The sequence below is a fragment of the Saprolegnia diclina genome, assembly GCF_000281045.1.
Source record: "Saprolegnia diclina VS20 unplaced genomic scaffold supercont1.1, whole genome shotgun sequence".
Classification (NCBI taxonomy): Eukaryota; Oomycota; class Saprolegniomycetes; order Saprolegniales; family Saprolegniaceae; genus Saprolegnia; species Saprolegnia diclina.
In genome coordinates, this window is record NW_008246068.1 from 1,606,396 (window position 1) to 1,618,056 (window position 11,661).

Genomic DNA, 11,661 nt, shown 5'->3' on the forward strand with positions numbered 1-11,661 from the left:
GTCATGTAACTAGACCATCTCCGAAGGACGCACCCGACACACAGACGGGATACTTGGCGTGCAACATCTTGATCGTGCCCTTGACCGTGTTGGCGCAGTAGGCGGCGTCACTCTTGATGCTATCGACAAGAAGCCCGAGCTGCGTATCTGGGTCAAATTCAGGCAACGCGTCCAGAGCCTGGAACGACTTGGTGTCGACGATGAAGAGCACAAAGTTGCAGCCGTTGCACTTGCTACATGGTGATCGTCCGAAGTGAACGCAAGTCGAGTAACCACGTACAAGAGTTGAAGGCTCTTGGAGAAGTGCACGTGACTCAGCACTGTGAGCGGGTTCCCGCCAAAGTATCTACCATGCACACATTGTCATGGAAGCCAATGACGCAACGTTCGTACGCTTTTTGCGTCTGTGTAAGGTCCACGTCCTTGAGCACGCGGAGCTGATTGCGCTCTACGGACCTACTTCCCCGCGTGACAAGGATAAGACTTGAGAAGATCTGCGTACAAAATCTTGGTGGCGAGTGGCGCATCGATCAAGTCGGCGATCTGGTTGCCGTCCATCCAACTAGATCAGTTGTCCAGTTGCCCGTACATTCGATGGAAAATGTTGCGAGTACAATTCCTCGACCGAGAGTGGGAGCCCTTTCGGTATCGCGGTCAAGCTGCCGTTGCTGAGGTACCTACGATGTATGACATCATGATGATACGAAGTCTGCATTTTCAGGTCGTACAGTTCAGTGAGGCTGAGCGGCCAGCTGACCGAGGGCATTTGAGCTTGCATTGGGCAGTTCTCGAGACCACTATCCAGTCGACGCGTCGTGATGACGCGCACACATTCGCAACGACGTACAAGACAGTCAGGCTCGGCGGCAGTGCAAGCGTGGTCTGCTCCAGGCGAAACCCACTCGAGCAGTTTTGCACGAGCCTACCCCAGGCGTCAGTGGCCAAGAAGGTCGATATGAGTAGTACAATTTCGTTCCCTCGTACGACGAGAGGTTGCCGATGCTCGCGAGGCCAGCGATCTTGGTCGTAAGAGGACTCACCGACCGCCACACTTCGCTGCAAAGCGCGTTGACGCGGCAGACCGCGACGCCGGGCGTGCAGTACGTGCCCGATGTCAAGGTGTCGCCTGTCGCGTTGGCGTGCGGGCAGGGCGTCGCAACACCAAGAGCGAGAGGCAAGTGCACAAACAGCAGTCGCAACATACTCTGCTTCGAGCACTACGATTCAAAAGTGACGTTTGAATAACCCTCAACGCGACCGTGTCACACAACGATGTGTCCACGATGATGGAGTCGCACGCGGCGCCTGGTCCGGCACCAACACTCGCAATGGACGCACACTCTACTGCGTGACACACACCCTTCTTTCAAGATCTTGGACCTCGGTGGCTGGAAGGAAAATGACTGCTGGAACGAGAGGCTCGTGTTGGCATCTATCAAGTCTTTGGACCTAGCGGCGTGCGTATCCTAGTTACAAAATGGGAACAGCTCAAGAAGTAGTCTCTTTCTACACAGCTAGTGAGATTTGACGTACTAGTAGTGTAGTAATCAGAACATTCTCAGCCGACGTGCATTGTGACTTCAAGGAACTCGCGGTGGCATGGCACGTTGCACCGTGGGACGACCCTGAGCTGGACACGATGCTGCTTCCGACAATGCCTAGTCTTAGTTTCGAATCAGCGCCGTCTCGAGCATGCAGCGCGCTGTATTGATGCTGGCTTCGGCCGCCGCCACTGATCTCTCGTGTCCGTACCTCTTGTCGCCATACAACGTATTGACGGCCGGGGCGTTGTGCCCGGCGAGCGCCATCGTGTGCCAAGTCGACAACCTTTGCCAAGTGACGTGGGCGAGCGTTGGCAGCCAATACAAGCTTGCTGACATTGCGGGCATCGGTGACTTGCGTCAGTACAGTCTGCAAAAGCTGTATGTCTTGGTGTAGCTTCGTCGGGTCTCATCCACCGTGTAGGATCCTCCAAAACTCGACGACGCATCTCCAATTTGAATCCAACTTTCAGCTGCCGTCCATGCTGGCGGAATTGTACGTTTTCATGTGGACACGTGACAGTTTCAAAACTGACAAGTCATGCTGACAGCGGCATCGAGCACTCGCTTTTTCGCAACGTGAGTCAGCTCGACGGCATCACCTGGCCGAGCCTCACTGCGCTGTACGTCCTTACAATGGCTGATTTTTATTCGGGGTCTCAACGGGGCGCACATAGGTACCTCAACGACGACAGCCTCGAACGCATCCCCCAAGGTTTGCCCAAGGTCCTCGCCGAACTCTGGCTCGACGACAACCGTCTCACGACCCTGGATGCGTCGCTCCCGACTGTCAGCAATGTTTTGTACTACTTTGGCACTTGCTATGTACATATAACTTATGGTGGTTTCTGTTGCGTAGCTCGGCCGAGCGCAATGCCATTCGGTCGATTGTCAACGTGAATTTCCGATCCGCAGCGCGCATGTACAAGTAGTATCGTGCCCGCAAGGCGCACTCATGGTGACCTTAGCTACTTGTCGGGGAACGCGATCTCGTCCATCACCAACACGACATTTGGCCAGGGTCTCACGCTCTTGTACGACTATCGTCGATGCCAGGACGCGGCTCATGACTCGACATAGACAATGTCCGCAGTGCGTTGCGTCGATGCAGCTCACGATCAGTGCAGACTCGTACGCTGTGCTGCAGAGTCTCGGGCCATACAACGCTAGTACCAACACGGGCGTGAACTTTGGCAACCACGCCCTCACCAACAGCTCGAGCTGCGACCCCAAGGACGTTGCCAATACGCTCTTTGGTCAGTACCCCGTGTGCATTCGAGGTACACCGACCGCTCATGATTGTCGACAAAAGAACGAACGACGAGTAGATGCACCTGGAGTCACGCCCGCGACGCCCACTAAACGTGGCAACCTACTAGACGACGGACTGCCCACACTGTGGGTGGTTCTCTTGGTTCTGGGTGTACTTGTGCTTCTCTGCTGCATCTTTTGCTGTTGTTTCTTTTGCTGCCGCTGTCATCGCGCCAAAGAGGATAGCGCGTCGTCGACGCCACCGAGCCAAGCGGCGCCAACACCAACACATACAAATTTCACTGCACTCGAGCACCTTCCCGCACCATCGTGTCCGACCAACGTCACAATGCCGGGCGTCCCCTACGTCCAAGTCACTAACACGTGCAACGTCATCGCGGCACTTATGCCGTGGCAGCTCCCGATGGACGCCATCACGTACAGCCATGTTCTCTCAACCGGCGGCCACGGCCACGTCTGGCTCGGCTACTACGAGAATGCCCCCGTCGCGATCAAGACGCTTCGCAACGTCCACTCGTCTTTGGCCCAAGCCGCCTTTGCACGCGAGATCCAGCTCATGACGTCGCTGACGTCACCGCACATTGTTGCGTGCATCGGTGTCACGTGGTCGCTGGACGACAATGACCTGCGGCTCGTGGTCGAGTACATGGACCAGACCGACCTTCGCGAGTTTCTGCAAAAGACGAATCCGATCTCGTTTCCGTGGTCGCTCAAGGTCGCGTCGCTGACGAGCGTCGCGGCGGCGCTGCAGTACTTGCACGCTCGCGGCATCGTCCACCGCGATCTCAAGTCCAAAAACATCCTGCTCGACACGGTCAAGGGCACCAAGCTCATGGACTTTGGCGAAGCGCGACTGGTTCGTATTGAGCCCTCGACTATGTTTCTACTCTCGAGTAGGACGCGCCCGAGACGATGACGGCGGGTGTCGGAACGTGTCGCTGGACAGCACCCGAAGTGCTCCGGGGCGGTCGCTACAGCGTTGCCGCCGACATTTACTCGTTTGGTGCGAAGATGTGCCGGCGCAAATGTACTCATGCTCACTAGGCATGGTGCTGGCCGAGATGGACGCTCACAATATCCCGTATGCTCTCGAGCGAGACCCGAGCACGGGGGCACCGCTGGTTGATGCGGTGATTGTCACGCGCGTCCTGCAAGGCACGCTGCGCCCGGTCTTCTCGGCGGCGTGTCCGACCTGGCTGCCTGATCTGGCGCTGCGATGTGTGGACCCGAACCCTCTTGGTCGCCCAACAGCGGCGGACATTGGCGTTCTCTTACGTGGTCACATGACAGTCTAGTAAGAACAACATCAATATTACACCCATGGTTTAGTCTAATTCGAGGACTGGATAACCCACCCGAGGTTCACCAACGCGATCTCCATAAACGAGACGGGCGCTACTGCACCGTACATTGCCCTTGTTGCGTCCTCGGAGCTAGATGTCGCGGCTGTTGCCATGCATGCAAGGTTGCGATGGCACCTTGTTGCGTCGACAGCGCGCTGTCATCCTCGACTATGGTCGCTCTGCTACGTCGCAGATCGTGACCACTTCAACCTGCGCGCCATTGAGCAAGCTTGTATCCGGATTTCCGGATATCGTGCACATTTCCATGCCGTGGGCTGCCAACAACAACCAGGCGGGCGAGCTCCGCCTGCCGTCGCACGCCGCCTTCCTCAAGAGCCAAGGCGCGCCGGCGCCGTCGCAGACGTTCCGCGCGCAGCTCTACCGCCACAGCACGCCGTTCGCCGTCTACTTGCACCCGAGCCATGCGCCGGCCGAGGCCACCGACGTGCTCTTCGTGCACCCGCGCACGCACGCGCAGTTTGTGGCGCAAGCGCGCTTCCTCGCCGACGTGCCTCTCGATGCGATCTGGTGCAGCGACGAACAGCTCATCAACTTTGAGCTCTGCGACGACCAAGTCGACACGTGGCGCTGGTACAACGCATCGAAAGACCCGATCGCGGCCTCAATCTCGCTCGAGATTCGACCGCTATACAAGGCGGCGTCATCGCCCGAGGCCATTGACGTGGCGTCCGTCATTGACGCCTTTCTGAGCGCCAGCGCCGGCAAGATCGTGACCGAGAACGAGCGCGTCGTGCTTACGCTGGGCGCCAACGATTACTTTCTGCGGGTCCTCGACATGGACGCGGACGATCCGGACGAAACCGAGTTTAGCATGCCCAACGTCTTCCGCGCCAAGGTTGCGACGGTCACCAGCGTCCTTTTGACGAAGGAAAACCCCAGCGATGCCAGCTACACCCTGGTCAACGATATTCGCACGACGCACGTGGCGCCCATCACGGCCAAAGGCGAGGTCGTCGACGTCTGGACGTCGGACGACGAGATGTTCCCTGTCAAGAAGAAGCTGCTCTGGCCGTGCATCAAGCTCACGTCGGCCGTCATGGCCGGCTTTGGCGTGCACAAGGACAAGGAAAGCGTCGTTCACGTCGACGTCGACTGCTGCACGTTCGATCGCGTCCTCCTCTACCTCGAGCACTCTGTCTTGTACCCGGACGAGCCGTTCCAGTTCGATCCAAACGTCACTGACAGCCTCCTCCAAGCGGCCATTTCGATCGGCTGCCAAGTACTACCTGTGTTTAGAGAACCGTCGTCATCCCTTCTAGGGCCTCGAAGACCTCTGCCGCATGCGCATGGGCGAGTTCTCGTCGCGCGTCCGCAAGCAAGCGATTCCGTACGCGCTGGTCGTCGAGAAGAACGCTGGCAACGACACGTGGCTTATCATGGACGGTATGGTGCTCGACATCACGCGCTGGCTCCCCGAGCACCCCGGTATGGTTTCTCTTGTCCATATCCAGTAACGGGACGCCTTGTAGGCGGCTCGCACCTGATTCCGGCCGAGGCGCTCAACATCGACTGCGTCGGTATGTTTGAGATCTACCACGCTTCCAAGGCCGCCTTCCGGTATCCATACGCTTGGCTAATATGGACACCTTCCATCTCAAAATGCTAGGTACTTGAAGCAGTTTTACATTGGCGAGCTCGACGCCAAGGAGCGTGCCGATGTGCCCAGTGGCCACTCGAACCCGCGCATTCCGCTGCCGTCGCAAGGCTTCCTCGACCTCCTCGCCCAGGTACGCATCGTCGATGCAGCATAATGCTGATGCCTCATATTGTAGTATACCAAGTGGCGCATTGAGCCCGAAGCCATCACGCACATCAGTTTTTAACACCGTGGTTCCAAACCGTTTAAAACACCCGATTGCCATTGCAGAACCTGTTTAAAACATCTCAGTATCGAATCTGCGCCGAGTTGAAGAAGGTCCATGCGCACGGACTGCGCGATGAACGTCCTGGGGTCGAGCGACCTCTTCGCCCTTATCGCGAGCTTCCGCGATGGTCTCCTGGAGGCAACGTACGAGCTCAAGCGAGCCTGCCGCGGCTGCTCGGTGCATGTCGAACGCGCCCCGTACGAGGCCTACCACGCCCGCTTCAAGCCATGGTTTACCCGCTACGGCACGTCGCAGCTGCTCAAACTCTGCCAAGTGCACCTCTTCGTGTACGCCCTCGACTATGCCAACATGGACGTGCTGCGCTGGATTCAAACGACCCACAACCTCGCGTGGGGACGCGCCCCGTTTGGCTGGGACTTGCGGCTCCTCGATGCGTACTTTTGCCCGGACATTGAATCGCGCTACTACTTTCGGACGGTCGGGTCGTCGACGCTCTATGCACATCCGCAGGCGGTGACCCAAGCAGCGATGCGCAACCACGTCGAGATCCTCGCCATCTCGCTCGAGATCGAGTGCAACATGCGCAGCGTCTGGATCGAGACGTGTCGCCATGGACACGTCGCCGTCGCCGAGTTTGCGCAGCGCGCTGGCTTCATTGGCTGGTCGTACCAGCACCTCAACGTCGCCGCGCGCCACGGGCACTTGGCCTTGATCCGGCACTTTCACCAACAGGACTTTAATGGCTTCAACGCCGCGACGATCTGCGCTGCCGTCGACAGCGGCAACCTCGCGCTCGTCCAATTTCTCTTGTCGCATCGACTTGAGGTAACGCTCGAAGACGCCATGTGCCACGCCGCGGCGAGCAGCCAACTCGACATTCTGCGCTGGCTCGTCACGCAGCCGACCGCGCCTCTCTACATGCACAAGGTGCTCACGGCCGCGTGCGCCAACCTCTGTAACGACGTGCTTTTGTACCTCGAGCGCCACCATGGCTTGCAGCCGACGCCCGCGGAGTCGATGCGCCTCGCTCGTCGACGGCAGCGCCAGCGCACCGCGTGATATGATGCCACAGAGTTGGCTTCTTGACCGGAGCAGCGACACAATGCACCCGAGGTGACAAAGCTTGTGTGCAGAAGAGCATGGCGACTTCCCATGCAGCGTACGCATGCTTGCATCCTCTAGCGAGTCCGAGTCGCACCTTAATATACACAATGGTTCTTTCGCATCGATGCTTGGGCTGCTTGAAGCTTGAAGCTTGAGATTGGATTCGGACCGATCCGAAATGGATTAAGTTGAATCGAAAATGACTTCGATGATCGTAGTATGCGACCACGTCCGTTGACTCGGGATGTCGGCCAGCAACTCAAATTGAGTTTGGAGGTGCTCGCTCTTGATGAACGTCCACCGTTGCTGTTCCAAGATGACGTGGACGCCGGTGTTTTATGTTATAAATAGTCCTTTGACCTAGTATATAACTCAATATTAGCTCTATATCTCCAATTATTGTTTGGTTGTTTTGTTGGTGAAATGGCAAAATCGTGCAATCGAGATCTTTCGATGCCGCTAAACACCAATCTAAACTAGATGTATGTATGGACCCTCTCGATTCAAGACTCGACTAGTCGACAAGCAGATCATCGCAGGAACCACGTGGGTCCTTCGTCAAGACGTATGCAAGCACCATGCGTGGTACATGCGAGAGCTCGTATAACGACAGTGCCTTGTCTTTCTCACTCGTCGACCAACCCAATACGTGGACGACAGCCCGCTTCCGTATGGGACACGAGCTTGTGGCACCAACAAGCGAGTCCTCTTGACGTCCGACCGCCTGCGCCGTTGATAAGCCAGATCTGACCAACGATTCTAGTTGTTTCTCGTTCTAGAACTAAGAGAACTCTGGGTGTCGACGCAAAATCACAAACTCATTCTAGTACCGGTACTGGAGAGCGCATTTTATGCATCTGCGATGAACGTCGTCGGTCGCTCGTCAGTCTGGGTTGCGCGACGCGCGGTCGCTTGGCCTCGAGCCCTCGCCCAGTAAACGCCAAGAAATTGCCTTCGTTTTAGTAGTATCTACTATGTTAGTCGTATCTCTTGGTCGACTAAGCTGCGAGGTGGGTCGCGTCTGTCGTTGCAGCCGCGCGCTCGGTATACAAACTCCTAGAGTAGCGATCCTATTGGGTCAGTCGGCCAATATATTATTTCGCCTACAAACTTTCAGATAACATAAAACCGTGGGGAAAAAATAGATTCGAGCTTTGCCATTTCTGGAGAGACATGGAGCAGCCGCGGAGTCCATCGCCGGTCCCGCGCCGCAGCCCGTCGGACCAGATCGAGCACCTCACGCAGCACATGTCCATGAAGGTCGCGACGAACGTGCTCGCCGAGATGAAGCTGCGGTCGCGCAGCACCGTGTCCATGGCGCGGGGCGACTCGTACGCGAGCAGCAACTCGAGCAGCAACGGCGACGACGACAGCAGCGACGGGTCGTCGCCCGAGACGTCGCCCATGGCTGCCGTAGCACCACTTCGGTCGCCGCGCCACGCCGACCCGGACGCCAGCGATGCGTCATCGTCCACGGAGGCGCTGCTCATGCCGGGCAAGGCGTTCCTCCAGAGCTTCTATGCGTTCCTCAAGGAGCACCGCAAGTCGCTTCGCCAGCGCAACCCGCGGCTTCAAGTCGTGCTCAACCCGCCGTGCCTGCACTACCTCGAGCACTGCTTCTACGCGATGCTCCTCCCGCTCTACGGCCCCGATGGGACCTGCGTCCTGCAGTGGGAGACAAAAAAGGACACGCCGGAAGTCACGACCGACGACGCACCGCGCGGTATGTCCAAGACGCAGCGCATGCTCAAGCTCGCCGGCTTTGTGTTGCACATCGTCGACCTCCACATCCAGACGCTGCCAGACTCGCTCTCGCTACCGTCGCAGTGCAACCTCGGCCTCTTCTCGTCCCTTCTGTACCTCCGCCTCGACAGCATGCCCCTCAACTTGATCCAGGGTCTAGTGAGCTTCAAGAAGCAGCTCCTTGAGCTCACGCTGCTGCACATTCCGCTGCACTCTGTCGCCGACGTCCTCGGCAGCATCGAACCGTACGAGGCGACGGACGCTGGCAGCCCGATCTGGTCGTCGCTGACCTCGCTCGGCCTCATCGACTGTGGCCTCACCAAGCTGGATGCGTCGCTCGCCCTCGCGCCGTCGCTGACGCAGATCAACTTGTCCTCGAACACGCTGACGTCATTGTCGCACCTCGAGAACTGTCCGCAGCTGTCGCATGTCAACGTCAGTGGCAACGCGCTCTTGCATTTGGATGGCGCGCACCGGAGCCTCGCGAACGTCACGTCGCTTGTGCTCCACACCAACCAACTGTCGAGCGTCAAGGGCATCGCCAAGATGTACGGTCTACAGGTACATCGACACTATGTCCACAACGCACATGACACAAAGGACTAGGCACTCGATCTCAGCCACAACGCGATCTCGTCGCTCTCAGATGTAGCACCACTCGCAGCACTCCCGCTACTGCAGGTCGTCACGCTCACCGGCAATCCGCTCGAGATGGACGAGGACGCGTACCGCCACGAGGTGCTGCAGCTCTTTGGGAAAGACGTGCTCTTGGACAGCGTGCCGTGGACACCGTCTGAGCTCCAGCGCGGCTCGTTCACTCGGCGCAAGTCGCTGGCGGTTGTGACCGAGCTCGACAGTGCGCCTCTCGACCCGCCTCTGGCGCCATCGAGCGACGGCAAACACCGCCACGACGTGCAGTGGCACAAGTCGTTGGCGCCCGCCAAGCTCTACGACGTTGTCGCGCGCGTTGGCATGACCTGCGTGCTCTTGGTACGCAGGCGTCTACTATGCTTAACTCATCCCACCGCTGTAGGTGGTCGCGCAGGCCATCGCTACATGTCTGTGGGCCCGCGACGAAGAGAGCGAGACGCTCACGACGCTCGTTGTCAGCGGCATTGGCGGGACAGTCCTTTTGCTGGCGCTGCCACTGTCGCTGCTCACGTATGTGCTGCAGCAAGCGCACTTGACGTCGCCGCCCGCGCCACCGGCGAGCTCCATGGGGTCGCCCAAGCCGCCCTTATCACCACGCGTACGTCTCTTTGCATAGAGAAGAAGCCATAGCAACGTCGGCGCGGTAGATGCAACGCGAGCTCGCCGCCAACCACATGTTTCCCGATGACGACGATGACGACGACGACGCGTTGCGCTCGGCGACCTCGACAGCGTGCTCGCTGAGTGTGTGGTCGACGGCCCTGGAAGTCCTCGTGGACAACGCCGAGGTATTAACACTGTGTCTTATCGGATTATATATAACGACTCGTTAGCACATGCCGCTGCAAGACTTTTTGGTCATGTGCCAAGAAACCGCGGGGCTCCTGCATCTTCTGGGCCCGACCGGCGCGTTTGCGCTCAAGTCTCTCACCCCCGAGCTCGCTCGTTTGGACGTTGCGTGGCGCAACACGGCCAAGGACGCGGACGTGACGCTGCAGGCGCTCATGGGTGCCGAAGACACGGACACGGATGGACGCGACGACGTCACGAGGTACGTCTTTGTCTCTAAAGACGCGGGGACTGGACGGAAAAGCTAGCAATGTGCTGCGTATCGTGCCTGTGTTGGCGTACGTCAAGAACCTCTGCCTGGAGATGGAGAAGGACCGCGACCTCTCACTGCGCCACTGCGCGTCCAAGGCGTACTTGACGTCGGTCGCCAAGCAGCAAAAGCACCCGTGGCTCGTCCAGAAGGCCGTGCTCTCGGCCATGCAACTCAACCCAATGACGCGCGAGAGCCTTATTGGTCTCTGGCGCCCGCACGACGGCATCGACGACGACGAAGACGCCGAGGCTTCGCTCATCGAAGAGCGTCTTCACGCCTGCGGCCACATGCTCGACATTGTCTTGGTAAGTGTCGGCTTGATGTTGTGACGATCTATCTGTGCCTTAGAGACACCTCGAGACGTGGTACGAGTCGCTTTAGCTTCCATAATGACATCCAGCATCGGTCGTTCTCGATGTGCTTCCTGTTCCATTGGGTGGTTAATATCGCTCTTCTGTCTCCAAATGTGACACGATCCTGCTGCAATAGTTCAACAACAAAAACACTAGTTACATCATATGCTACTTCTTTTGGTGGTTGACGAAGCGAAGCGCGATCGCGTTGAGGACCAAGATGATGGCGATCCAGCCGAGCGTGGCGAGCGTGTTGGTGCTGGCGTCGTCGTACTTCATCTCGTACACGCCCTCGACGTACTCCTGGAGCGTGATGCTGGAGGCATTGCCCATCGCTTGGAGGACACTGGGCGGAACGTGCGCGAGCGTCTTGCAGCCGAGTTCGTGGCCTTCCGTGCACTTGGCAAACGTCTCGGCAGCCAGAATGGCCATGCTAAACTTGGGTGGCACAACGCTGTAGAGCCACCGGAAGCCACTCGGAATCTGCGACGCCGGCGGCGCAAAGCCCATGAAGAGCATAAAGATCGAGTTGAAGAGGAAGCCGACGAGACCCGCAAGGTCCACATCAGGTAGACAATACGCGAGCAGCTGGCCAAAGTAGACGTGGAAGAGCACCATGAGCGAGAGGTTGAGTCCGTAGTACAAGCACGCGCCCACCGACTCGTGGAGACCCACAAACGGGTAAAAGATGATGGCGAACGCAAA

The 11,661-nt window shown here is 58.1% G+C and overlaps 6 protein-coding genes across 6 annotated transcripts in view; 4 read left to right on the forward strand and 2 right to left on the reverse strand.

Moving 5' to 3' along the window:
• Position 1: 1 nt before the first annotated feature.
• On the reverse strand, positions 2–1,258 carry SDRG_00533 (hypothetical protein; the record flags this gene model as incomplete). The annotated part of the gene is made up of 8 exons (XM_008606014.1): positions 967–1,258; positions 848–922; positions 729–797; positions 615–677; positions 503–562; positions 394–456; positions 281–346; positions 2–233 (listed from the first exon to the last, which is right to left on the reverse strand). Exons 1-8 carry the CDS (start codon positions 1,200–1,202, stop codon positions 2–4), a joined length of 864 nt encoding a protein of 287 aa, XP_008604236.1. The 5' UTR covers positions 1,203–1,258.
• A 422-nt stretch (positions 1,259–1,680) lies between these two features.
• SDRG_00534 (TKL/LISK/LISK-DD1 protein kinase) lies at positions 1,681–4,144 on the forward strand. The gene is made up of 10 exons (XM_008606015.1): positions 1,681–1,922; positions 1,966–2,037; positions 2,093–2,164; positions 2,219–2,344; positions 2,401–2,463; positions 2,510–2,575; positions 2,622–2,821; positions 2,870–3,669; positions 3,711–3,816; positions 3,858–4,144. The coding sequence occupies exons 1-10, from the start codon at positions 1,693–1,695 to the stop codon at positions 4,106–4,108; spliced, it is 1,986 nt and encodes a 661-aa protein (XP_008604237.1). The 5' UTR covers positions 1,681–1,692; the 3' UTR covers positions 4,109–4,144.
• A 277-nt stretch (positions 4,145–4,421) lies between these two features.
• SDRG_00535 (hypothetical protein) lies at positions 4,422–6,000 on the forward strand (the record flags this gene model as incomplete). Its single annotated transcript, XM_008606016.1, has 5 exons — positions 4,422–5,396; positions 5,437–5,602; positions 5,647–5,734; positions 5,784–5,904; positions 5,950–6,000. The coding sequence occupies 5 exons, from the start codon at positions 4,422–4,424 to the stop codon at positions 5,998–6,000; spliced, it is 1,401 nt and encodes a 466-aa protein (XP_008604238.1).
• A 96-nt stretch (positions 6,001–6,096) lies between these two features.
• On the forward strand, positions 6,097–7,062 carry SDRG_00536 (hypothetical protein; the record flags this gene model as incomplete). Its single annotated transcript, XM_008606017.1, has 1 exon — positions 6,097–7,062. One exon carries the CDS (start codon positions 6,097–6,099, stop codon positions 7,060–7,062), a length of 966 nt encoding a protein of 321 aa, XP_008604239.1.
• Positions 7,063–8,263: 1,201 nt separating this feature from the next.
• SDRG_00537 (hypothetical protein) lies at positions 8,264–11,120 on the forward strand. Its single transcript, XM_008606018.1, has 7 exons — positions 8,264–9,411; positions 9,457–9,840; positions 9,884–10,099; positions 10,149–10,289; positions 10,335–10,552; positions 10,599–10,908; positions 10,952–11,120. Exons 1-7 carry the CDS (start codon positions 8,281–8,283, stop codon positions 10,982–10,984), a joined length of 2,433 nt encoding a protein of 810 aa, XP_008604240.1. The 5' UTR covers positions 8,264–8,280; the 3' UTR covers positions 10,985–11,120.
• A 4-nt stretch (positions 11,121–11,124) lies between these two features.
• The window catches only part of SDRG_00538 (hypothetical protein), a gene marked incomplete at both ends in the record, with an annotated part of 3,955 nt that continues 3,418 nt past the window's right edge, over positions 11,125–11,661 (reverse strand). Inside the window, one exon of the mRNA XM_008606019.1 lies at positions 11,125–11,544. Coding sequence (XP_008604241.1) covers positions 11,125–11,544 — 420 coding nt within the window. The remainder of the gene's footprint in view (positions 11,545–11,661) is intronic.